We start from the raw sequence: 27910 nt of genomic DNA on the forward strand, positions 1-27910 counted from the left end.
GTATAGATGTCCCACTACACTAATTGGATGGCTAACAAGTATATGCAGAAAAGAATGTAGTTTGTGCTCACTTACTAATGAGACAATATTCACTGTATGGTGTAGAGAGTGAAGTTTAACTTACATTTTATTTGCTGACTAACAATATCTGGACAGCAGTTGTTCTGCTGGAGGCAGTCCAATCATTGGGCATGTCGGTAGAGCACACCAGAACCAGAGCCAGTCAATTTTTGTGAAGAAGCCTTCTAATTCTGCAGCTGAGTCCTGTTCATGACACTATTCAATCATTTCCATGAGTTGAGTGCTGTGATCTACTTTTTGAGTATCCCCAAACAACCTAGTGCTCCTTTGGATCACATTGAAAAAGTGGTTCAGGTTGAACATGACAGCAGAGACTTTGAATTTTGCAGCTCTTTCTTTATTGTAAATGCATTGTTTGTGGGTAGAAAGAGTATAAAATGTAGAATATATTGCACAATATAAATCAATTGCACTTTCCCAAGGTATAGCGATGCATCTGTCTCATTATGCTACAGTAAAAGCTAGTCTAGACGATGCAATTTAAATGTAATTCTGCAATAATATGTTCATGAATGTGAAAACATATGATCTAGCTCATGTTTGGACACAACTGAAATTTGTAGTAGGTGATGGTCATATCTCTAGTTTAGTGGAGTGCAAGACAAAACAATTTAGTCGACACAGGAATCAAAGTAGGCTAGGCAGTCATTTGAAAGAATTTAAAAATTCTTGAGGAACCAATGCAAAGCTGTCTGAGTAATGTTTGAAAACATAAATAAGATATTTACATAGCCCTCTTTTTTCACCAGTATTATTTCACTCTTCGGTTTTGTGGATTTAGGAATAGTACTCTTTGACAGCTACAGCTAGATATGTACCCAGGATTTCTGTTACTTGGGTGGCATTGTACAAAACATTTAAATTACTCTATGAAGACACAATGTAACTGAATTTCATTGTGTTTGAAAAATCTGCTGTCTCTGTCACACTACCATAGGCATTGTTCAATGTGAAAGACACTCTTTCTTTAAATAGAAAAAAAATCAATATCTTTTATAGAAATATTTTTTTCCAAGAACACTCACAGGGAAATTTAATCATTATTTAGTTCACAGCATATTACAAACTACTCATTTAATTCCTCAACATTTTTTTAAATGAAAAAAATATGTTTATAAAGTCATAACGTTTGTGCATGCAGTTGACTGATTCTGCATTCACACACCTTCTTTCAGAATAACTTAGAATATGGACAATTTTTATGTAAACACCCTCTTTCACTGAAAAAATGGGCAAACATTATAGAGAGAGAGAAAGACAGATGGGAAGGGAAAAAACGAGTTTTAGATAAAATGTCCACTTTATATTTCCCAAAGTTTGTGCTTTCTTGTGATTAAATGCCAGTGAAGGTGCACATCCAGATTGGCATCTTGGTGAGTTAGCTTTTATATTTGAAGTTCCTGTCTGCTCTACAGGGCGCCTGGAGGAGAAGACAAGAGTTAGGGTGAGAAAAGAGGAGAAAGACAAAATCTTCATTAGTTAAGTAATTGATTTGAAAACAAATAATGTGAACCCAGATATATCCAAAAAAGCTTTCATTCCTTACTTTGCAAATGAGTCATGGAACCTTATGTGGAATCCTCTTCAGCAAATATGATAGCAGGTGAATTCTCAGCAGTTCCCAGTCTCAGGGTTTATAAAAGATTGTGAAATGAAAACAAAGGATATTCCTCAGTAAAATCCAACCACTGATACAGTCCCCAGTGCTACAATCACAAAGCACAGAACAGCAGCGTTTCCTCATATACATTTCTCAGTGCAGAATTTTATATACTGGTCTCCAAATATTGATAGAACATGATTCACGGATCAAAGGAAGCTGTTCAGAACAACATCCATCAGAGGAACCACAGTTTCCAGCGTGCATGCTTCTTGGCCTCAGTCTTAGATTTGCGTTTTGGGGTGGACGTGAACACTTCTTGGGAGTAAGGCAGGGATGTGTAGGGCAAATCCACTGTTGGACACAGTCTTTTCATCAAGGGCTGCAGTTTGTCTTCTTGCAGCTTAAAGTCCAGTTCCACACTAAAGAGAAAGAAAGATAGGATTACTTGTGCTATAACTATTCTTCAATCATAACATAGGCATGACAAAGAACACATAATTTGGTTACTGAAAGTTGACACAATATAGGCAAATGTTGTAAGATAATATAAAGATTTAATCAACAGAAATGCAGGAATAACAAAATGGTAGCCTGTAGGAAACGTCTACAAATCTGTAAGAACAGGTCCTTCTAACTACTAAAATAAAGGAAAAACCATTTAAATCTACTAAAAGGTTATGTTTTATTGCTTTAGAATTTTGGAGGCACACATTGTCCTTTTTAGGCATATGATGGGGAATGACAGGTTGATGTAAATGATAAATTAAAAATGCCATTTCCTTAAAGAAGTCAATTGCTAAGGTCACACTTTGTGAGAGCACATCACTGACAAAGCAGTGCTGCATAATGCATACTGCATGCTCTCCCCATAAGATTCCACGGCTAATTTTGATTTCAACTTCAGCATCAATTTGATTTCAGTTTGCCTGATCTCATAGATTCTCCAAATAACACTCTTTCTTCATGTCCTTTTATGTTTGAATTGCTGTCCACGGGATAGGATAAGGAGTGCCCTCTTTTGCCCTTATTTTGTATTGCTGCTGTGGTCCTGGATTTGTTCTCTTCACTTTGCTGTCTTTCACATAGCCTTCTTCAGAAGTAAGCCACTTTATTAGTAATCAAACCCATGCTTCTCTCCTGATTCTCATGGGTCTTGATTTTCGTTGGCTTCATCTGGTGTTCTCTTGTTTATTTCTTCACATTACCTGCTGCATGAAGCTAGCCTATGGCAAAATGATTGACAGAGGAAAACCACTTTATATTCAGGGCCAATGTCGACACTAGATTGGAGCTCTACTTTATCTATTCAGATGAGGATTGTGCCTTTGGTTACCTATACATCACCCAGTGTCTGCAACAGCAACATAACATAGGTTTTGAGAGCAATTCGATTAGAATTAAGAACTACTAAAAGGATTCCTACTTACTCACGTTTCCCACAAACCCTGATACTGATTCAACCACCATCTCAAACTGCATCTCCCAGCATTCAAATGCCAGCAGCCTGTCTGTCACTCCACCCCAATCTACCAACCACTGCTCCCTTCTCTGTTCACCCTCCTGATTATTAATCATCCTCACCGGTACATTATTATGCTTACCTATATAGCCTGTTCCGTTCTAATGTGCCTTTGCAAGTATTGCCATGACCACTGTGTGCATACAAAGGGTTTATTGTGTGTTGGCCTGTCTGTACTGATCTGTTTTGTTTTCTGATATTCGTCTCTGCCCTTGTTCCTTTTGGTTTGGTTGCCTGTTTGTTCTGCCTTCTCTGGTATTTGACCTTGGACTGTTCTCATTTTCCTTCTCATTTACCACATATGTTTTGGTTGCTTTCTCTTTTGGTATCAATCCTTGCCTGGCTATCTGACTAATACAACCATTCAGTCCCACCATTCGTTCCACTCTGCCAGTGTCTGAGTATTGTCTGCAGCATTACAGTTACTGCATGTCATTACTGCTTAAAATAAATTAATAATAAAGCAATAAATCCGCACATAACATACCTGTACTTGCTGTTTTATGTTTTCATACATAAAAATGTTTTCATAAATAAAAATGGAGAAAGCAAAGTCTCTAAGACCCACAATTCAGATTTTAAAAATTAATAACAATGACATATTTCTTGGAATATGAGCTATTCAATAAAGAAAATTGTGTATTTAAAAAAGAAAGCGCTTGAGCTACACCACAAGGTTTGATACAGGTGAGGAATCGGATACAGGCTCAACGTAGTCATGTGTGTCAGCCTGTCTGTCTTGAGCCATATAACATTCTCCCCTCCCTCCAGTCATAATTCCTTGTTCATCTGATCTCTGGGAACCGCAGTGGTTAAACTTCTAAATTAGCAGCCTACTCCTCTTTTAAGATGATCTAAATAAAATACAGAAACCCCCGCAGCTTGTGTGCAATGACTCATTGATAAGCAGAATGGAGCTAGAGGAGCACTGCAGTCTGTAACTCTAAACGTCAGGTCTGCCCCCTCACACCCTATTTATTACGTTACAAACAGACATGATGGAATGCAAATCAATATAGTCATGATCATCAATTACATCCATTTATTAAAGAGCTCTAAGTAAATTACAACAGCAGTGACAGTCAATTGTATTTATTTAAATGAAAACTCTGGTTTATTTTGCTTGGTAAAGGATGCCTTGGCACAGGGCAGATACAATTCGTGAATATCAGACTTTTGTGATCATCATCTATAATGGCTGCTTGTGTGATTTTTTTTCCCAGCAAATAAAACTCCTCTAAAACGCCTCTGAATTCATGTCCTATTTTACAGTGCACGGTTTGGTGTGTCAACAACTGTGTTTCTCATTACAGCCACAGAATGTGACAAGGCCTAGCATATTTCTGAAATGACTGGAGAAAACGTCTCACACTGGTGATAAATTTAGACGGCAGGGGCATCGTGCCTTCATGGCCCTTGTGAAAGCTCAGCAATTCTCAGCTCATACAGATGGAAGGCAACAAGATAGTGGTGTCGTGCTCCAGCATGTGCACAGGCTCAGTTGAATAATTAATCACTGGGTAGATGGATAATTCTTCCTGTGCACACAATCTGCACATTGAAGTGGGTGGCCAGTGGAAAAAAGTGCCGTGCAACAATATAAAAAAACTGATGTTTTTGCACAGATGAGTTTGAATGGAGGACATATAATAAGGTTATTCATCTGTGCTGGAACCTATTAGTGCTTCTTATAAACTGCTGCATGATGTTTCTTTACAAACAAGAGACTTAGTCATCATATTGAGAATGAACTAAAATCAGTAAAAGGACTTTTGAGAAAAACGTAATTTTAATTTGGATACAGATTTATGCATGCATATATTAAATTTATTATGGTATCAAAATGAATCACTTTCTTCTGATAATATTCAATGAACTCTTGTCTTATGGGTCACATGCCCTTTCCAGTCTTTACATATGAAAACTGTAATATTCTGGTTTATATTACTCTGCTTTTGACTGAAAGCATAGTTATGGATACATGAATGTTAAAAAAAAGTCCCTCTGTTGTTAACACCAAATACAAGAAACGCCAGGTCTCTCTCAATTTTATGCTTGGATACTTTTGCTCACACACACACACACACACACACACACACACACACACACACACACACACACACACACACACACATAAACACTCACTAAATAGGATTTAGGGAGTATTCTCCAGTGTATTTTATCACTAAAAGAGTGACAGGCATAGCTCTGTATTTTGCAATAAATATTTGAACACTTGGTTTTCTATAAAGTCATGGTGTCTTTGTTGGCAAAAAGTGAGATCATTCAATTAAGACTGATTGTGTTCTGTTTGCTTGGCAATGGTGGCTCTTAAGCAGTCAGTGAGGCTAGAAGATCAGCCTGTGACTGAGCAGATTACCTAGGTGGCCAGGTTATTCAGGTCTCGCTTTAAGTTTTTCATGAGGAGTGTGTGCCCCATGTCCCCCCAAAACTTGCAATCAGAAATTAGTGTCTTGAACCCATTATTACCTTAGGACCAGGTCTAGGTCAGCTTGATACAGAGCATGGTAATTGTCTCTGTCAATCATGTCACTGGGCATGTTTTGGTTGTTCAAAGACCTTTTTACTACAGTCCTAAAGCCTGGCCTGCAAACAGCTGCTCATGATAGTGCTTTCCTGCAGCTTTATAATATGTGGCTATCGCTGCTGCTCCTCACTAACAACTGGCACTCCTATTCTCCCCTAGGATCCATCTTCTTCGGTTTATATTCTCAAAACTACTCTGGATTCGATGCTGAAAGGTTCAGAGGATTACAGTCAGACAGAGGGAGGAAAAAGGGAGAAGTGGGCTGACCAATCAGCAGACCAGTCCTTCAGGATAAAAGAGGAAGTCGGGTGTGGGAGGCGCTGGACAGACTTGTGGTGTATATTATGCCAACAGCCTTCACAGACCAAACTCGCTAACCATCCACTCTACCAGGTCACACTCCACACATGACTCAGAATCAGCACAGTGCAATCTCTTTTTTGCTCTGTTTCAGATCATGAGTGCTGACTACAGCATAGCATTCAAGGAAAGTGATCAGTGGCTCACAGCAGGGCTCCATTTCCTCTCTCTTTCTCTCTCTCCTCTTTGTCTTTTTCTTTCTTTGCTAACAGCTTAGAGGAATGAAAGTAATCACATGCACAGAGAGTTCCTAAACTAGAAGAAATCATCTGAATCCTCCTAAAGTGGTAGATTGTTTCAATTCATTCCACCAAAATAAATACTTTAATGCTAAGGACTTGCAGCTCATGATGAGAAATATGATTCATAAAAGAAACTGTGAAAGAAATCCCTCTTTGAGTAAATAACTAATGCTAACAGGATATTTGTGTTGGACAAAGACATGAAAAATAATGCATAGCACTTACAAGGCTTAAATATATTTAACACAGTTTATGTTGACTCTTTAAATATGTGATGAAAGGGATAAAAATCTAATTCTGTAATTCTGTTTTTTCTTCTTCAAATGTATGCTGACACCCACTTGTGTATTTTAAGACATGACATGAATGAGACTGAAGGCAAATAGCAATAAACATTGATCAAATCAAGATACAATCAAGCTTTTTGGCAATATCTGTTCCCATAAAAAATGATTTCACTTTTTAAAATAAATTTAAGGAATTAACAAAATACAATTTACACTCTTAATTAAGTTTGTTATATTTATACATTTTACCATTTTACCATTTCTCTACATATTACTCTTTTCACATATTACTGTTTCAGCAATCAATGAGTGACAACACTTCTTTATGGAAAACAAAATTCTATCAAACTTTTTGCATGGACTAGGGAGGTGCATAATGTTTATTATTATTACTATTATCATTATTAATAATAATAATAATAATAATAATAATAATAATAAATATTGAATGGGCATAAGACTGGAACATTTATAGATTATTTGTAATTTGACAATATTAGCTAGATATTATTAAAGCATTAGGGAAACTGTACATTTCTCATTGGCTTAAGTTTAAAAGTTCTGTTGTCTTCTTGTCTGCATATCTTTTTGTTATTTTCCCTTTTTCCCTTATTAATCATTAAAATATAAATTAATATACCCTTAAACATAAAATACTGTTAGTAGCAGATGTAGCTTATGGCTTAGGCCTACAGCCTATCTAACTTGCTTCAGAGTAGGAGTATAAATTAGTGTGCAGACATGTTAACTAACAGAATTGTAATTTCTGTTGAAATTTGTACCCATGTTACATAATGTTATGGGGTTTTTTTTCCTTTTTTTTAAGACACCCAGGGTGTATCAAGGTTCTGCAAGGTTCAAAGACCAGTGTATAAAGTGACATCAGTTAAGCTAATTTGGATGCTAACAGCAAACTACAAAGAGAGAGAGAGAGAGAGAAATATTAGTAAATTACACAGAGATTTTAGTAAATTACTAGAGATTCTAGAGAAACAAACCATATAATATATATCAAATCAAATCAAAATGTATTTATATAGTGCTTTTTACAACAGATGTTGTCACAAAGCAGCTTTACAAATGTCCAAGTCCAAGCCCCCAGTGAGCAAGCTAAGGGTGACAGTGACAAGGAAAAACTCCCTACAGCATAAGGAAAAAACCTTGAGAGGAACAAGACTCAAAGCCCATCCCTCTCTCTCTCTCTCTCTCGCTCTTTCTCACTCATATATATATATATATATATATATATATATATATATATATATATATATATATATATATATATATATAAAAGAACTGTGCTTGCACAGCTGATGAAGGACCTCTGTCCGAAGTGTTCTGTTTCTCTCTCTATATATATATAGCTGTCCAAATACTCACACTGCAAATTCATGCACTTTTCCCCCCCATGTCCTCATCACAGCAGTGCAGCATACAGAGTTGCAAGGTTATTCACACAAATTTCACTTTCACATAAATTGTACTTTCCAACAAGTCAGACATCATGTCAATGGATGCAGCCAGACAGGTACATAACAAACTGAAGTTTAGTATATACACATCATAATACAGCAGATACAAAGAAAAGATATCAGAACTGTCTTAACTGCTGCTGGCATCACTAATTCAACTGTTCAGTTCACTCTATTTTCCTTGACCACTACTGCATTTGACTGCTGTCCTGAATCCCCTGATTCATCATCACTGTCCAGCTCTATCAGCTTCCAAAGCTGCTTTGCAGTTTACTCAGCCTCCATTTGTGCAGGAACAACTTGCAGTTTCCATATACTTAAGATGTATTACCCTGTTGATGCCTTGAATAGTCTGGGCTGTCCACCTTTCTCCTTAATGGCCATTAGTCCTCCAACCACTGTTGGTCTGGCTGTATATTGTCCTGTCCCATCTTTCTGTTGTGGCCCAGTGCCAAGAGCCCATAACAGGGGAGATAGAAAAACCTGTGCTGCTGACTACACATTCCTTGCCTCCACAACACAAACTACACCATGGCCTATTCTAGTCCAAACCAGTGTTCCGGTGCACACTAAGGACATTACTGTGGTCCTTCTTTCAGTGACGAGTAAATTGTTATGTAGGAATGTTTTGCTACAATTGCTACTTTTCCCATTTGGTTGTGTCTCTACTCTCCTACTGATCAGCTATCCCAGCTGTGTTCATTAGAGATTTTATGAGCCCTAACTCATTTTTCAGACCAAGTTGCTGGTTCCAACAGTGCCCTCTAATCCAATTCTAATGCAGGCCAGTGCTCACTCATTGTTTCAGCAGTGCACTCTGCTCATAAGCAAGGTCTCCATTCTGGGTTAGCTTCAGCAGTGTCTGCCCTGTCTGCCCTTTTGCTTTTGCTTTCTCATACTAATGCTCCTGCTTTCTCTAGTTTGATTCCTGATTGCTCTTTTACCTTTCAACCTCTGTCTTCTTACTCTGTCCTAGACTCCCTAGTTATAATGTGATGCCTGGTATTGCTGACCCTTAATATCACCATGGCCCTACCCTAGTCCAATAGTTATCCCAAGGCTCTAGTAAATAGGCTACATTTGGGAAAGGTTATTGGTTTAAATGCTAGCCACCAAGGGAATTTACTGTGCTCCATGGTGGTTTCTGGGGCTCTCTGTCTGTTTTTCCAACTGCCATTTTCCCAATTAGATAGATGCCATGGGCCCCACTTTGTGTTAAGGTCTAATTAACAGCAATCAGCTATCTTCATAAAGAACCACCACTTTAAAATAAACTTCAACAAACATGTTGCTCCAGCAATCAAACAGGAACTGGCCCAGAAACTGAGGCTGGGACATCATGATGTGGTGAGTCAGTGTTCTTCAGTGGCTTCCCAATGATAGCTTGGTTGCACATATACTCATATTCACAAACAGCTGAATAGTGAGTAATTAAATCGAAGACCTAATGAGAGCATTCGTGGTAGCTCAGTTGTTAATGTACTTGACTTGTAATCAGAAGCTTGCTGGTTCAAGCCCCACTGCTGCCGCTCCTGAGCAAGGCCGATTGTGCTCAACTATAAATGTAAGCATGAATCAGGTAGAGGATCCGTAACAATTGGTTATAATTGCACCAAAGATCCAATACTTTTGTGTTTTTGTATACATCAATATATACCTGTCTCTATTTGCTCTTCTGAGTATGCTGCCTTTGTTAGGATTCCATTGCTTTTGTGCAGGATGACCCATGCTGCGTGGTACAGGGGAACTGTTATCCCTGCAGCCTCTTAATCTGGCTGTCATGTCCTGTCCTCACTCTCTCCCTATGTCCTGCTTGCTACAATATGGCATTGCACAGTGAACCATGTTTGGATCCCCACTGTAGGATGGTGCACTGGTTTCCTGTACACTTAGCCTTGGTCCTGGCTTTGGCCTTCCCCTCAGTCCCACCATCAGTCTTACCATCTCAGCGGTTGCTCCCATGCTTTGAAAATGATGTGTGTTTAGGGGTAAGGGGGTTCTGTCATGGAGACTCTTGTTTGGGAACCTTTGTGGCTTTTATATTTTAGCTTGATATTTGACAATGTTGCCTGTGTATGGACTCTAGATTTGCCTAAGATTATTATCAACTCATGACTTCCAGCAACCGGGCTACATGTCTGCTGGATCCCATTCCTTCCACTTTGTTCCAGATGATCTCAAGAGATCTGTTTCCTTTCTCTCTGTCATCATCAACAACTCCTTATCTTCTGTGCCAACATGTACCAACTGCATTCAAAACCAGCAGGGTGGTACCAATCCTCAAGAAGGCCACACTTGACGGCTCCAACGTTATCAAATACAGAGCAGTATCACCTTTCTCTTTCTTATCAAAAAGCCTTGAATGAGCAGTTTACAATCAATTATCCAGAACCAGCTGCATTATACCAATCAGTCTGGCTATAAACCCGCACACCAGAAACAGCCCTCATAACAGTGATGGAGAAATTTCATGCTGCTAAAACTGCCAAACTGTCATCTCTGGTGATTCTTCTGGACCTTTTGGCAGCCTTTGTCACAGTAAACCACAACATTCTCCTCTCTGTCCTCTTCAGCCTTGGTGTGACTAACACTGCATGGAAATGGTTTCAGTCCTACGTGGAGCAACAGTCTTATCAGGTAATATGGAGAGGATCCACATCCAAACCATGTAGACACCACTGGTGTCCCACAAGGCTCAGTATTAGGCCCTCTTCTCTTCTCTTTGTATACCCATTCCCTTGGTGATGTAATATCTTCTCATGGCTTCTCCTACCACTGCTATGCTGATGACACCCAATTATTTATTTATTTCCCACCCTCCAACACAAAGGTCTCCAGATGTATCTTAGCATGCTTGACTGAAATTGCATCATAGATGACAGCCCAACACTTGAATCTCCAACTCAGTAAAACTGAGCTTCTAAACATCCCAGGAACTACTAACCGTTTCCATGACCTCACAGTCTCCATCAATAACTCCCTGGTATCACCATCTGAAGCTGTTGGTAGCCTGGGCATAACTTTGGACAACCAGTTGTCCTTCTCAACTCAAGTCTCAAATCTGACCTGGTCTTGCAGATTTCTCCTTTGTAACATATAAAGGATTCGGCCCTTTTCTGGTCTTCCTCTAAGAGCCATCAGACCTCTACATCTTGTCTAGAATGGAGCAGCACAACTGGTCTTTAATCTTCCAAAGTTCACACATGTCACTTCACTGCTCCCTTCATTGGCTACATGCATCAGATTTAAAACCTTGACACTTGCGTACAAGGCCAAAAATGGACAAGTCCCTCCATACATTATGTCAATGCTCAAAGCCCGATCCATACCTCGAGTACTTCAAGTACAGCTCGGGTTGAAATACTTTGCTTCAAGTCTCATGGAAGACAAACATAGAGACTATTCTCTATCCTGGCTCCGAGGTGATGGAATGAACTTCTGCTTGCTGTCTGGACAGCAGAGTCCTTTGCAGTCTTCAAACACAGAAAGAAGACCCACCTATTTGTGGAATATTTAAATTACCACTGACCCTGCTCATATGTTGATTAACTGAAACTAGTTGTAGGGTATTGTTTATTACACTGAAGTTGACTAACAAACTCTAGTACTTATTGTTTATTGCACTTATTGTTTTCTGAGATAGAGCTTGTGTATTCTACACTTCTAGGCATCAGCATTGATCCCTGTATTTCAACTGTATTCTATTGCATTGGTGTATTGAACTCTAACCTACTGTACTGGCTAGGATTTATTCTATGAGTAAATGACAAAGCACTTTTGTAAGTCACTCTGGATAAGAGTAAATGTAAATGTAAATGTTTACCTTTGTTTTAACTCCTACCACTTTCTTGATTAGATTAGTGACTATGATTAAATTCAGCCTAACACAACTGACTTAGACATATATCCTCATCTATTACATATATCCTTTTATGTTTTTATGCATCAGTGTCACTGCTCTGATGAGTGTAATGACTAACAAATTGTGCATGGTAACAAATGGCCTTTACCTTCTAATTGTACACCTACCAGGGGTTTCTAATATTTTTTTTTCTAATACAGCAAACAGTGAGTGAACCTTTACTCTAAATATATCACTTTGTCCTGCTTAGTATATTAATTACATATTAATTACACACTTATCCTCATCTGCAATTTGTAGAGAGTAATTGTAAATGGTTTACATTAACAGTGTCATATATCGCATAATTCACTTTCCATTCCAAATGTAAACTGCAGTAAGAGTGATGCAGCCCAGGTAATAATAATAATATAGAGCTGTGCATATCTGCTACAATACTGAACAATTAAAAGTCATGAAAATTAGCAATAAAAAAAGATACAAGAAATATGCATGCCCTTGCTATTCAACACTGAGTTCACACAACTACAGCCAGTAATACATCTCCCCTTATGTTTTTACATGTTAATTAAACTGGTGAAAGAATACTTTGGTTTTGCCCCATGATATTCGCTATGATATTCACTAATAAGTGTGTGTGTGTGTGTGTGTGTGTGTGTGTGTGTGTGTGTGTGTGTGTGTGTGTGTGTGTGTGTGTGTGTGTGTGTGTGTGTGCATTTGCATGGGTGTGTGTGTATTTGTGTATGCAACAGAAATGGGACTGAGTGTACTTTTCTAAAAAACAGGATGCTGCTTTGAGCTAATGTATGTGCACATGCACATATGAGCATTAACTGATTTCTCTGAGTATGTGAATGAGATGCATACATTTAAATTGATATGTGATAAATCCAGATAAATTATTCCCACCACTGTCTGAAAGGTGAGGGGGGGAGAGCTACATTTTCCAAATGATTAATGAGAATCACTAACATACATTTCAGCACTGATGATGTAAAGGTCCAACTGAATAATTTTTTTTTTAAAGCGGCACAATGTGAGGGGTGATCCTGAAAAAAACTTCATGAATATGTCTACTTTGCAGGGTTGAATGAGGTGTGTGTGTGTTTGTGTATGTGTCTGTGTATATATGTTAAAGGAATTGAAATTCACTGAAGAGAGACTATACTTGTTTAAAGAATTGTTTTAAAAAAGGTAATGAATTCAGAGGTAAGTTGTATGAGACAAACACTGACAACTGATTGAGACTATATGAGACAATATGATTTTGTTTCCTGGTTTCTTATGTATATGTACACTGAACCCAAATATCTTTTCAAAATTTCTCTATCACCCACAGTTTTTTGCTGTTGTTGTTGTCCTGGTATACTGTACTTGTATCTCATTGTGTATAGTATGGAAAAGCAGTACCATTTTGGCGGACTGTTGCTATACATTGAAGATGGATGTTCCAGAGGCCACATATGGGCAAAAATCAGACATTGTACATTTTAGAAGCAAGTTTGTACATATTTTAAGTGTAACAACAGCCTTATTTATGGATAAGTCATATATACTTAATCTAGCACATGTAAAAGTGCCCTGTCAGTTAAAAACTGATATAAAACATGATATAAAAATTCTAAAAGTAGGTTTGAATTCAGCATGAAAAGTACTATAAGGTCTAACTATTTTAGTATGGGAAATTAAATTTTGTTGCCCAATGTTGTGTGATAAGGATTTAATTTTGATTTTCTTGTTAATTGCCAAATTAAAGTTGCGTGTGATTATGATATTTTTGTGAACGGTAAAACGTTAATTTCTTACAGAATTTATTTTATCTTATTTTATTTATTTTATTTTATTTTATCTGATGCAACCCCAAAGGCAACCAGTGATATTCATTTAAAAAAATTGACAGCAAAAACGGCAACAGAGCAATATTGGCTTAGTGGGTTTAGACATGTGGGGCAATTCACATGTCCTGCTCAATGCAGCTGACAAAAACATTTGATTAAAAGGGCTAGAGACTACAAAATGGATTTTCCTTCCTCCAGCAGGGCTATAGAACAATCTATCCTTTCTGATGGTCACGGAATGTTTGCCAGATATATGTGTGAATTCAAGTTGTATGCAAGTTAAGAAGTGTTGTAAAGTGTCATGGAACACCATAAAGAAACATATCAGATAAGAAAATCTTCTCTTGACCCTTTTAGCTTTGCTGCAATGCAGCAGCATGATGGAACTGAGGGAGTTCCTACCCGTGGCCAGCTGGCTGCTACTAAACTGTTGTATAGCTGCCCTAATAGCAAACATGCTTTACCCTTATCTTATCATGTTCTGCTGCTACTGGCTTTTTGTACATAAAAGCCTTTACCTACCCACATTTCAATGCACATTTATAACATAAAGGTTATATAGAGAAAGAGGCTCAGTTCATGCCCCAGGAAACCTAAATCATGTTTTCTTTCTAATTAGGTTAATCTTGCTCATCTTGGTGCATATTGTACATATACAAAGTGCGTGCTCTGAATACCATTCAAGCATCCAGTAAATGATAAAAGTTATTTCACCAGAATTTCTCCCCTTCTGATGAGAAATATTATATTTCTGCTGTTGTTGTTTGTTAAATATTTGCTTGATGTTTAATATATTACTATAATTTAGGATCAAATAAACATTTTTAATACTTTACAAAGCATTCTTTAGATCTTTAAAAAAAGAAAAAAAATCAAGACATGCAGAGAATAGCAGTCATGCTCCAAGGTTTTATCTGGCTCAAACCATACACATTCGTTATGCTAACCACTGTCTGCAATGTCTCACCTGTAGATGATGCAGGCACTGTTCCGGCATGTGTCACAGTTGGCTGTATCCTGCCCTGTTCGGTATGACAGTCTGCTGAAACAAAAATACAGAACACACGTGAAAAGTCAATTTCTTATTCTGACACCGTCTCACACAAATATCATCTATCTACAAATGTTTTCAACTTTTTTCAGTGATGAAATTTTGTTCTGCTGAAGGTCAAATATACAATCCCAATCAAAACAATAGACATCTAATTCACTACAGTTCATTTTTGAAGTTTGTGTAGTTTGTGTAATATCACAAGCTCACTTCATAGCTGCAAGGGAGCAGCATTTGAGACCTTCCCAGAGCTATGGATCGGCATTGCCTATTGTCCGGTGTCCGATGTTGTCATTGTCGTTCCAGCTACAGCACTGTCAATGTGAGCAGAGAAGCTGGATCATGCACCAGCCAGGGCAAGTCGCCATGGTTTGATGTATTATTTGAGTGCTGCAGTGACATGACACTCGCATTTCTCCTGGGACAATAGCACGCTGGACCTGAAAGCCATAGAGTTTTGCACTTTCATTACAGCTTAATGAAAACTTAATTGGATCATTTTATTTTTCAGTGCACTGAAGCATAAGACTATTGATATTCTGCACCCATTTCCATGTAATGCGGCTGGGGTATTTATATGTGCAGCAGTTATATAACCTTGCACTGAGGCCCTTTGAGTGATGCAGACATTGTTCAAGAATTTCTGATGTACATGCAATATTTACGGAACTTTCTGACAAACCATTATTTGAAGATCACTTAAGTATACAGTACTAGGCAAAATCTGGTTTTGGTTCACAGGCACTTTGCAAGAGTGCCCACTTTTGGAAATATCCTCCAGTTAAATGTCTTCTTGATGTCAGGTTTAATAGAAAACCTTTGTTCATTTCCTAATTACACACTGTAATTACAGGTATTGTAGCATCTCAGAAGATGGTATGATAAATAAAGCTTACAAAAGCATGAGCATTGCTCTGTGTAATTTCAGTGACAGGTAAGAAAGGGTTTTATAGCTGACATTCTGCTATGAACCTTTCACTCTACCTGAAAGTACAACATTTCTGTGGAAACTGACCAGGCCAGCTGACTCATAATTTGACATGCAGACACTGACAGAAATTATAATGCAATGCAAGACCTCATTGGCATACTATCCAAATAACAACATTATGATGTTGACAGCATAAGGAATCAATTCCTAAGTGAATTGGCATGTGAACAGGCATGTCACACTGACTTTGTTTTGGCAAAAAGTTAAAGTCCTTAATTAGAGTCGAAAAGGTATTTATTCTTTAACTCCAAAAAGCTTGTCAACCATGAACCAAGAGGGCTTAAAATAGATGCTGGACACATCTTGCTAGCAAAATGTTCCTGCCTTTCGCATAAGCGCTTCACTTTGTTGCAAGTAGCTGGCACATCCCCCTGCATTACAGCGGACGTCAGTTAGGCTGAAAGGCACTCTGTGCTCACTGGTTGGAGGCGAGCCCTGGATTCAGTACAGTAGGGGAGTATGATGCCATGCTCTGTCAGTAAACCTGTGAAGTGTGGCCTGGCTGCTGCAGCATTCCTGACATTACACACTTAGTTAAAAGTATGCTAACGTAGTTTTAAAGTGTGAACATGTTGTGTTCCAATGTGTTACTTTGGCAAGATCCATTGGGTCCTCGCTTGCCTTGCTGTGCACTTAGGAAATTATGATCACCGGAAAACACATTGCTGCCAAGAACAGACCTGCTTTACCATGAACACCACCGTGTCCTAAAATAACCTGCAAACCAATAGCTATTTTTGGAGTATTGGGTTACCAATTATATAGCCCGATCATCCCTGATTTAGTTATAAATTTGGATCAGTCATTGGTACTTTGTATGAATGTATGAGGAGGCCCTGAGAGACTACAGGTCCTCTCAAACACAGTCGTATCACGATCATCAGCCAGCTACTGAAAATCTGCTGCCAGTCTGGAAAGGTTGTTGGAGTAATTGACACACTAATGAACCAGCAGTGATAATCAAAAAGAAGTTTGGGCTGAATCCCTATTTGGACTCTATTTGGAAAGGGTCAGTGCTGACGAAAAAGCTCACCATTGGCTAATGTGACCGCAGAATGACTGCTCGCGGTGATGGACTGTGATGGCCAATTGAGGGAACACAGGATAAAGCTGGGTTCAAATCCAGGTCTCTAACTCTGAGCTGTACTGGTAAAGCTATTAAACTTAGGATTCTGACACCCTGGCTTAAGTGCAGCAATGCTCTGGTAGGTCTGGTTCAGCAGCCATTAACATCAGCTCATCTCACTAAAGCAAGCGGTATAAACTTTGAGGTTCTCTTTCAGTTTAGACCCAACACAGGTGACACGAAAACAGACATCTGAGCAGCATCTGAGCACCACGGCCTGCCATTTCGCAAGCACGCTTGCTGGAACTGCTAGGGGGCTCAGCAATTTCCAGACCCACCCGCCCTGCCTGTCCGGACACAGCCAGTTTTTGTGCTCTAATACTGGACTGCTCGCACCCTGAGAGGCACATAATAGCCTTCGACCGGTAGTGGCTCTCCCAGCCCACAGAGCATAGTGCGGGCCTTTCATGTGCTCCCGGAGCACCACTCTCCACCTCCAACGCTGCTGCTCCAGACAAGAGAGAGTGGAGGGGCCACCCCCACCCTTACCCCCACCCTCACTCCCGAATGGCAGGAAGGCACTTTGACACACAAATGCAAACACACACACACAGGCCCATGCGCCTCCATAAGATTAAAGGCCTGCCTGATGAGGCACTGCTAATTGAGGCTGTTTGTGTGGGGGGTTGTGCTTCTGAGACCAGGCAGGGCTCCTGCTTTTCTCCTGTTGCAGGATTAGCCAGGGTGCCGCTGCTCCCCTGTCTATATGGAGCAGGCTTAAGAGCCATTAGCTGCCCTACACGCAGCCTGAGGGCCCTTTAATGCTCAGACAGAGGGGTTTTTATCCCAGGTTCACTGCCCAGGGTGAGTTGGCAATTTGACATACTTCAAGGAAGGCGTCAAGGACAGTTTATATTCATGAAACCCACAGCCATTTACCCAAGGTCCTAAGGGTAAACAAACCAGTGGACATGCTTTGTTTCTACTATTAATGATAATGCTGCAGTGTCTGACTAGTCAGGCAGAGTGATGTCTTTAATGTGTACCTTGGTGTCTTAGTACAAGTGTAACAAAAGCTTCTTTGCATATAACACATTATATCTAACTCTGTCACAGCTGCACACCTACACCTTCAGTGTTTATATAAGTCAAACTAGACACAATGACCATTGTAAGAGTTAAACACTGTAGTTGTTCATTCAACCCTGGGGTTTTTGCTGAGAAATATCTCCTAATGTAACTCCAGTCTATTCAAGAGCTGAGTCAGGTTCTGATTTTTGAACTTTCAGCTTCTTGGGCAGGAGCCTTTAACAGAGGGACATTATTAAACATGAGGGGCTCTCACTGTATCCCACTCTTTTCTCTTCACGGGTTGGCATTTGGTGACGGTAGGTGGTAGGAGATGGTAGGTGAAGTTTGGCTTCATGCCTGTGAAAGTCCCCACACAGTGAAGTAGGAGGCTACTTTAGTTGAGCTTTCCCTGTTTTCACACCACTGACCTGAAAACAAGCCTTGTAGAATCACCCTGGGGTCATTTAGCTTAACCCCACTATTATTGTGACCAAATATCTAATTATATTGTTTAGATTTAATTAGAATTTTTAAAGGTATTGGCAAAAAAATGATGAATAGCAGGTTTGCATGAAGTTTGGTGATTTGATGGGAAAGTTGTGAAAATTGTGTAAATACTGAGACGTATTTAGTCAGCTGAAGGTGAATTTTTTGCTAATAATTTTATTAGTTATTTGAAATATTTTTCAATTAAATAACTTGCCTAACATAATGTAAATTAACTGCACAGTTTATTGTTGTCTTTGGTTTCATGCACTTGCTTCTTGTTGTACTTGATACTTGATGCACTTGATTTACTAATTACCAGATGAGATTAATCATGTGTTAGAGTAGGGACTAAACCAAATGGTATGGTTCAGAGGTCCCCCTGGACAGAGGATGAGATGTCTTACAAAGCTTTATCACTAAAAAAGCTCACACACCATCCTGTGAACCAATCTCAGGTTCATGTAATCACTGGCTTTTCATCTCACGCCTTTTTGTGGATGCCAAGCCTCGAAGAAGCCGGTGATTGCAGCTGAATGGCATGCGTGTTTATATATAGGCTGTGACTCACCCCTCCCGCTGTGCCTCTCCTTTCTCCAGCTCCTGAATGACCCCCAGCAGCACCTTGATGGTCTCCTGGCTGGAGCTGATGAGAGTCTCCATGGCTTGCAACCTAGCCTTCACATCCCCCTCCACCCCGGGCAGTGGAATCACCTGCACACACTTGCGAGCACTGGTGGCCACCTGAGGGTCCATGCTCCCGTGGCCACCATGATAGTGAGCCTGGAGGGCCTCCCGGGCCTGGGACTGCAGGCCGTTCAACTGTGCTGCTTCTGTTATGCGCTTGCAATGTGTAGAAGGACTCTCCAGACATTCTACCTGTGTCAAAGATGTCCATGCAATGGGGCCAGTGACCTTTGAAGTGCCCCCCCTGTCCTGCAGAGGTTGCATTGAGTAAGTGGAGGAGGAGGTCTTGGAACAGATTGGGCCTTGTCCTGCCCCCTCTTCACTCTCATTAGGTAATCCTTTGTGCTTTGACCTGCCTCCCTGGGTTCCTCCCTCTATCCCCAGATCCAACTGGTCAGAGTTTGTGTTCATCTCCCTGCTGGGGCAGAGTTTGTTCTCTGGGCAGTCTGGCCCAGTGCACAAGTCCTGCATGTTGCTGCATGGTGGCATGCTGTGCAGAAGCACTCGAGTCTTCTGTACATTGTCACTGCATGGTTGCTCCTCCTCCCCACCCTTCACATCACTCAAGAACCCATTGTTCTGGCCCTGGTAATTCTCCACCAAAGCTGTGTGTTTGATAGTGTGTCCCTTCTTACGCTCGAAGGGGAAAGTCTGATAGCGCTTCCTCAGGTCGGGTGAGGTCTGCACTGCAGTACTCTTTGTCACGTTGGGGATGGAACGGCGTGCTGGCATGGTCATGTACCTCCTGTGTACAATCTTGCATGAGACAGAGCGCCCCCTAGTGACCCGGGCTAAGCGTGCCACCTCATTCTGGGCCTCGCAGATGTCCTTGAAGCGGACCTGCAGGGCTTTGTTCCGCTTGCGTGCTACGTCCGCACACACGCCACTCTCTCCCCCAAGGGTCGGACCTCCACACTCTGAGTCTGACTCAGAGTTTGACAGGGCAAAGCGGCCTGCCTCTTTACTGACCATCACTCCTGAGACAGAAAGAGAGAGAAAGAGAGAGAGAGAGTACAATGAGTAAAATGGTAGTGATTGCAGCTCAAGCGCAGATGGCCTAGTTTCATGTGTTCACCAGCTTGCAACATCCTGGCAGTCAAAGCTTCGTTTCCCCCCACTGTTTTGTTGAGCAGTGGAAGTCACAGCTGACGCAGAGCGACCCGTATTCAGATTCAGTGCACTCCGGTTTCATCTCTTCAATGATGCGACGTCTGCTGAAGAGCTGTGAATGAGGTGGCTGCAGCATACAGAGTGACACAATGCTTTTGTGGCATTGCATCAGAAATGCAGCTCCTCACCCAGCAGCAAATAAAAAACCACAAAAATGCAATTAAGAGATGACAAAAAAGTATGCCAAACACTCTAGCAGGGAGCATTAAGGGAATGCGCTTATCATCATCATCATAATGCAGTTCTCCTCATGATGCATACCTTATGAGTACAGACTCCCCTTGACACATACTCAACTACCTCAGACACAATGGTGTCCATTTAAATTGGTTTTGGTTTAAGTTTTGGTTTAACTGATTATTCATTTGTCCATACATTTTTTTCACCATTTGATCTGTCTTGGAAATGGCAAATTGTCTGGACATACAAGACAATTTGGCTTGTGAAAGAACAAAATATTAAAAGTCATATTTTTAGAATTTTCTAAATCCCATTTTAAAGCCTCACATATACTTTGCTAATGGTTATATTAATTGTAAACATTTTTTAGTTATATAGAGTTTTGAAAAAATGTTAGATATATTACCAGAGTGCAAAAATAATCAAACAAGTGACTGAATACCTGGTTCCCTTAATGTGTCAAGGGAAATGTTATAGCTGCACAGTCCAGTGCATTGCCTCAGGAAAAAGGAACAGTTGGTTACAACTCAGATTTCACTGACAGGGATAGTCAGGCACATAAATAAAGTATTTTGGGGAAAAAACTCTGTAACAGCCACAATGTGTCAGCTTTGCAGAACAGATCATTGGAGAAGAGCTGCCATTTAGAAAACCCAAACCTGAAGCCCAATAATTTGCAACCTGGTTTAATGGGAACCTGAACCTTTTAGAAGCAGAGGCATGCATTAATCCTTAGTAATCTCTAACTGTTTCCAATAAGACCATTTCCTGAAGACAAAATAAATTAGAACAAAGGGAAGTTGATATCTTTATCCACTTCATCAACTTTTAAATCCAAACAGAATATATATAGTAATATTACCAAAAATGTCACAAAAGCATCATCATAAGAAATTATAAGACACTTCAGAAATCCAAGGATGCTTTAGAACATCAAAATAGGAAATGCCAAATCAAATCCCTAGTTACACTAGAATGGGGAGGGCACTTTGTAATAGATGAAATTTAAGAGTATCTCTTGACAGTTCAGAAATGAAATGGGCCAAAAATGGTTGAATTGTACATTCACGTTACAATAGACAAATTTATACAGCATACTTTTAGTATTGTATTCTGTAGCTAATGTACTATACTGCTCTAACAAATAAATTATGTATGCACCGAAATAACCCACAATTGACTAGACATGAATATGTGATTAGAGTGAACTGGAAACCAGTGATCAGCTGGTCCTTAGAAACCAAAGCCCGACCGAAACAAAACAAATGAACTGTACATCATAGCAGCCAATACCCATTCACTCAGTTCAAATACAAATTCAGTCATTTCAGAGTACATCATTTACATGTTCAGTTCAACAGGTATTTCACCATTAGGAATATCTCACTAGAATATAAATGTTACAGCAGCAGATTTAGAAATAGATTCATTCCCATCACCTCGTTCCTCTAACAAATTGTTCCAATTGAAAGATCACTAAGATTTTTAATAACATTAAAAGGCTGCATGCACTTTATCCACAGATACACTTGATCCTATAAGAAATTCGATTGTTGTGAGCATAGTTAATTCATCAATATATTTGGACATTCGATCAGTATCAGTGAGAGTGATCTAGGCACGACTCAGTGAGAGCATGAACACCTGGCTTTTGAGCCGTCAGGCAGCTTCAGTGTCTCTATGTGTCTGATGTTCACTGCGTAAGCTTATCTGAGTTGGCGGTGATACACTTTTGCTTGCCATGGCATTGAGCTGTCCTCTCTCAAGATACAATCAGTTCTATTCCACCTCTCAAAATAACGAGCAGAGTACTATGTCGATTGTAAACTGCTAAAGCACTGAAAATATGAAGAGAGACATTCACGTAGTCACTGCTGCAAAATGTGATACAAAATGTGGAAGCTTTCATGTATTTACCGCTTTTGTTGATCCTGAATCTCATGATCTTATACCAAAAATCCATTGACAAAATTTAGAAATCAGAACTATGATAGAACTAAATGCAGATAATGCAACGCATGCCTGAGCTCTAGTAGAATCTGCAGTCCCACCTATGTCTCATTTGCTAATATCATCTACTTGTTACAAACAGATGGCCATGCCTGACTGATTAATTGATTTGATCATTCAATTAATGCCACATTTGTATCTCACCTGTGAAGTGGAATTAATTTTGGATTAAGTTTAAGGAAAAATTTCATTTCACTCATTATCAGTACTGTTCTATTTAGAACATAATTTAGCTGTAGTTTGGTTTGTATAACAGAATGTATAGTAATATTTATCATGAATACACATGCATAAATTGGCCTGAAGTTACTGTCCAGATAATAACATATTTCCTGGGTGGCCTTAGACTTCTACGTACTTCTGTGGATTACGATTCAGTATTTGTCTCTAAATTTGTCTCTAAACCCAAATTATAAATATAATAACTTTGTCTTCTCACCTAATCAAGCATTTAAGAAATACTGCATGGAATAATTGTTAGAAAGTATAAAATAGCAGGAATATAACTGCAGAAATTTCAACTGATTAGTATTAGTATGTAATTCATCCATTCAGACCACTGGTCATATCTGGCCATCTTGACTTCTGGTTGCTCATTTTGGTGTGCATGGATCAGAAACATCAGAGGCCCCTAAAATACTCAGTGTTTATAATAATACTGCTTGATAACAGTAATCTATTAAATAATTTACTCTGATTTATTTTGATACAGTTAATGTTATTAAAGCACCCGATATGGATTCATACAATGCAAACAGAGCAGAGATTCTGTTCTCTCTCTGTCTCTCGCTATGTAAGTGCTATTATTCAGAGGTCCCCCTTCGACAGTGGTGATTTGGCCACAGTCATCCCCAGGATTATGAATAATGTATTGAATCTAAAATTGCAAAAGTAATCCTCTTAAATCTCCTCGTGTACTTTAAGAGACCGTGTTGTCTGTGCAAACGAGCTGGCAGTTTCTCATAAGATCACTCAATAGAAATTAAATATACTTCACCCTCTACAGATGATTGTCCATTACTGTAATAGTCTTAAATACAGATATGGATATCTCTTTGCAGTGGAAGAAAGGTTTTGAACTTTACCTGTTTGTTCTTTCCTTTAAAACCACATCTCATATATATTTTCATTCCTATACGATCAACAGTTTTTTCACTCTACCTTATATCTCTGTGTGCTTATAATTGGTACACTTTGTCCATTTCAAAATTGTCTTCAATCATTTCGTCTTTCAGCATATTATCAAAAGTCAAATCATATTCAATAATATGTTTCACAGAAACATGACTTCATGGAGAAAATCATTTCAATAAGGTGGTCAAGGGACCTCTAGTGATCATTGGTTAGGCTGTTATTTGTAATGGCCAACATAGCGTACTATTTGATGAGCCCAGTGTTACCCCACAGGCACATTTAATCCACTTCAATGATTTATCTGTTCCAGTCATTTCTCTTCACAATTTTTTATTTTTCCTCAGCTTTTCTCTCTTTACAATGCAGAGTAATTTTACAAATGGACTGGTCTCGGTCATATTACGAAGGTTAAATATGATGTGAGTAATGGGAAATGTCATAGCTACTCCCCAGACATATAGTAGTAGTGTAAATGGTAAGCAGTCTAACCAGGTTAGTCTCGAGCCATGCCTGGCACTGTGGTTCGTTTGAGAACACACTCAAATGTCATATTTCATTCTATCTTTAAAAAAGACATTACTGTAATATAATATTGAATTTGAGTCATTTTGTGTAGACTGTATTCTGGCCATCCATAAGAGCACACATTTCCAGTAGATGCTGGTAGACATTTAAATGTCTCTGCAGGTCTGCAGTAATACTATATAAAGACAGTGGCCTGTAGAGACTGTATGCACGTTAAGATTGCCTTTACTATATATAAAAAACAAAACACTTTATTAAATTATCTATTAACTGACCCCTCTCTCTCTTCATTAGACATAATGTATTTTAATCCCTCGCTCTCTCTGGTTACCTATCTCCACATAAATGATCTCTACCTCTCTTTTTGCACAGGATTCAAGGTTGACAGGACTGTATCTATAAGCCTTAGCATAGGCAAAAGTGTAATGATTTTTCAAGCTAGCGTAACATTGAGCTTCTTCCACATGGTTGCCCAACCTAAAATCCCCAACAAGTGAAAAGTAAAGTTGCTAGATCAGTGTCACCTCTATATACAATTAGCTGTTGAAGAATTCAGCCTAAAAGGTGAACATTTTAGGTAGCCTTAATCAAGATGCCACCCAGCTGATGGTATAACTGAATAACTGGAACAAAAACTATGGTAAAATGGTGGATTTTGCCTGCAGTACTTAAATTACTAATTGGTACAGAGATACCATGTTTCAGTATGCTATATTTGTTTGCATGGGCTTGCCATAACCATGATGTGATAATGTATTGCTACACACATCATATGACCCATATAGACGAGGCTTGCCTGCTGTAGCCTTCACTGGTGGATTAATATTCACAAGACTTAGGTTAGCATTTGTTCTTGTGCAGACACTTACAGCTGTTTAGATGAATGAGTATTCTCCCACCCTTAACATTCTCTCCTGCTGTACAAAGACCAATGTTTTCTTTCTCTGCCTGGCAACTACATGTTAAGATGTTCCTCCTGACACTGGATTAGCCATCTTATTGGCAAGGCACAGTTTTAAAGTACAGGAGGAAGCCAGTGGGATCAGATGGCTGCTATTACAGCTGCCCTGCGCAGGGAGAAACAAATGAGTCGTGCAGGGCTAATCCTGCTAACAAGCTGAAGTGCTGAAAAATCCTGCTCTGGATTTTCGATGTACAGAGAGAAGTGATTAATTTCCTTTTGAATGGGGGGAGAAAGGGAGAGAGAGAGAAAATCAGAGAGAGAGAAGGTAAAGAGGCAAAGCTTGCTGATGTTTATTAACTATTGACTGACTGTGCTCATCTTGGTCCATCTCTAATTATTTCATCAATGTCATAGATCTTTAGGAATTATTATTTCTAATGTACCAAATGTAATGTGAACTAGCATTTGAAATATTAAACGCCAATTGAGAAATCACAGAGAAGGAGAAATGCAAAAGGTGGGTTTTGAAGGGAAAGGCTCATGAGGAGCAGAGAGGTAGACAATGGCACAAACAGAAAACCAGAGAGATGCGAGTGATGGAACACCACCTGACCTGGCCTAGTATCCTGCCAGGGGAAGGAATCATGACCGAATGTCAGGAAACAAGACAAAAAGATTCAAATATGTCCTCTTGGAAGGCAGCAGAAGGAGGTAAGCAGTGTGTGTGTGTGTGTGTGTGTGTGTGTGTGTGTGTGTGTGTGTGTGTGTGTGTGTGTGTGTGTGTGTGTGTGTGTGTGTGACAGACAGAGGGAAAGAGAGAGAGATAGACAGACAAAGGGAAAGAGAAAGATGTGAATTGGCTATTGAGAAGGAGAAATAAAGGTGAGTTTAATCTCTTCCTGGAGAACGAGAAGAAAAGTAATAGGGTGTTTCTCCCACTGAAGAGTATGTGAGCAAGCCTTAGAGTGGGCAAGTTATTTTCTGAGGAAGAATGTGATCTGCTGCTTCATACAGAGGCACTGTATCATTCTCTTACAGTGAGGGGAGCATATCATCACATGCTCAGAATGTGACAGGGAGGAAATTTCTCTTCTTTATCACACACACACACACACACACACACACACACACACATACACCTGACCCACTCTCAATCACCTGATTATTAACCATGTGTAACTAGTACCTAGATTGCCTCCTTTGTTTCTCTCCTTATTTAAAGTCTACTGATACAGACACAGACACACACACACACACACACACACACAGACACACACACACACACACACACACACACACACACATTCTGTATTCTGCATTGGTAAATATTCCAGTAAAGCAGCCATCACTCATCACTGACCACTCAGTGCTTTTATTGCTGAACACTGCTGAATTTAACAACTTCTCCAGAGTCTAAAACCTATAGACGAGATTTTACCTGAGGTCTTTGAGGTTGCTGCTCACACACTGGACCACAAGACAAAGGCAATATGTGACCAAAATAATCCTAAACATAATTCTACATGACACACAGGATAAAATAAGTGCGTTCACATTAAACGCATATAGTAAATGCACACAAATCGTCACATCATCAACTAATCAATCCATTGGCTGACGCATATCCTCTTCCTTAAATTACCAATACTTAGCCAAAAAATTCAATATTTTAATGCTATTTGTTTTTTAAATATTGAAATTGCATTTTTTATTTCTATGTGGATTTCTTGTAAAAAGAAATTGAAACATTATTTTGACATTTTAGGAAACAAACATCATAAAAGCAGAACAAATAACTGACAATCAGCTTCAATCACAACATCGTGGTCCTTCATAACTTATGGTTACAATCATCCTAAAAACATAAATCAACTACTACTACGAATACTGATTCCTGGTCTTGCACAGACACTTTGTATTGCTCCTGTACCCTAAGGTCAAAAAGTAACATGAAATATCAGTTTATAATGGAACGGCAGCTGAAGTGTGATTCACCACTCTCTTACCAAAGACTTACTCCCCATGCTCCAGCCCAGTAAATAACCATCAGTCGAACAGATCTCCATCAAGCGTTTAACAACTGTCTGGAGATCAGCTCACAGCTCTGTGCAAAGCTCAACCATGGAAGCCTCCCGGCCACAGTGCCTGATCTGAAAGCAGAGGAGAAGGAGGATGGCGGACTCACCCTGAGAGGACCATGAGAGCGGAGTGAGAGCGGCAGCCTCCTGAGGCACTGGGACTCATCCGTGCAGCTAATGGATCACACCAGGAGAGCTTGGGAAGGCAAGCCATGTACGATGGGTGGCTGGCGGGCGGACAAGGTGTTGCTCGCTGTCGCTCACTGCGGGGTCGGTGGATGGCAGAGACCCAGCTCACGCACACGTACGTCTGCGCGGCACGGGGGTCAAGCTTTTGGAGGTGCAGATGCAGCTGCACATCCAAAGGGCTTGGAAGCGTTGGTGAGAGGTTTGCCCTGGGGGAAGGAGTGCTCAAATTCCAGAAGGGTCTAGGGTATCCCACTCTGGCTTGCACAACGCTGAGAGAGAGTCTCACACACTCACACACACACTCACACACGCGCTTTCAGCACACGACACTCACACACTCTCACACGCAGATGCGCAGAGGATCTCTGTCTTCCGTTGCTGCAGTCCTTGTGTGGAGAGTGTGTGTGTTTGTGAGTGCGTGAGTGCGTGAGAGAGAGAGAGAGAGAGAGAGAGAGAGAGAGAGAGAGAGGGGTAAAAGTGGGCGGGAGCAGAGGTGGACGGGGGAGGCAGAGCAGGAGGTAGAGTTGGAAAGGGGTAGGGGAGGGAGAGAGAAAGC

General features: G+C 39.8%; 1 protein-coding gene across 2 annotated transcripts; it reads right to left on the reverse strand.

Moving 5' to 3' along the window:
* Positions 1 to 411: 411 nt before the first annotated feature.
* Positions 412 to 27745, reverse strand: insyn2ab (inhibitory synaptic factor 2Ab). Of its 2 annotated transcripts, none has more exons than XM_027008885.3 (5): positions 27273 to 27745; positions 19049 to 20141; positions 14780 to 14851; positions 1628 to 2103; positions 412 to 1501 (listed from the first exon to the last, which is right to left on the reverse strand). In XM_027008885.3, exons 2-4 carry the CDS (start codon positions 20134 to 20136, stop codon positions 1920 to 1922), a joined length of 1344 nt encoding a protein of 447 aa, XP_026864686.2. In that variant the 5' UTR covers positions 20137 to 20141; positions 27273 to 27745; the 3' UTR covers positions 412 to 1501; positions 1628 to 1919. The 2 variants fall into 2 exon arrangements, with proteins under 2 accessions (XP_026864686.2, XP_026864685.2); XM_027008884.3 differs by having other exon boundaries at positions 14780 to 14854.
* Between the last annotated feature and the right edge of the window lie 165 nt (positions 27746 to 27910).

The sequence above is a fragment of the Electrophorus electricus genome, chromosome 10 (assembly GCF_041902795.1).
Source record: "Electrophorus electricus isolate QZ-2024a chromosome 10, ASM4190279v1, whole genome shotgun sequence".
NCBI lineage: Eukaryota > Metazoa > Chordata > Actinopteri > Gymnotiformes > Gymnotidae > Electrophorus > Electrophorus electricus.

Excerpts from the sequence above, each read along its gene's own strand:
- insyn2ab (XM_027008884.3), bottom strand. The coding sequence starts at position 20,136 with ATGGTCAGTAAAGAGGCAGGCCGCTTTGCCCTGTCAAACTCTGAGTCA. Across the intron at positions 14,855-19,048 it reads GGAGAGGCACAGCGGGAGGG|CAGACTGTCATACCGAACAG; the intron begins GTGAGTCACAGC and ends TTTTTGTTTCAG. Across the intron at positions 2,104-14,779 it reads AGTGCCTGCATCATCTACAG|TGTGGAACTGGACTTTAAGC; the intron begins GTGAGACATTGC and ends CTTTCTCTTTAG.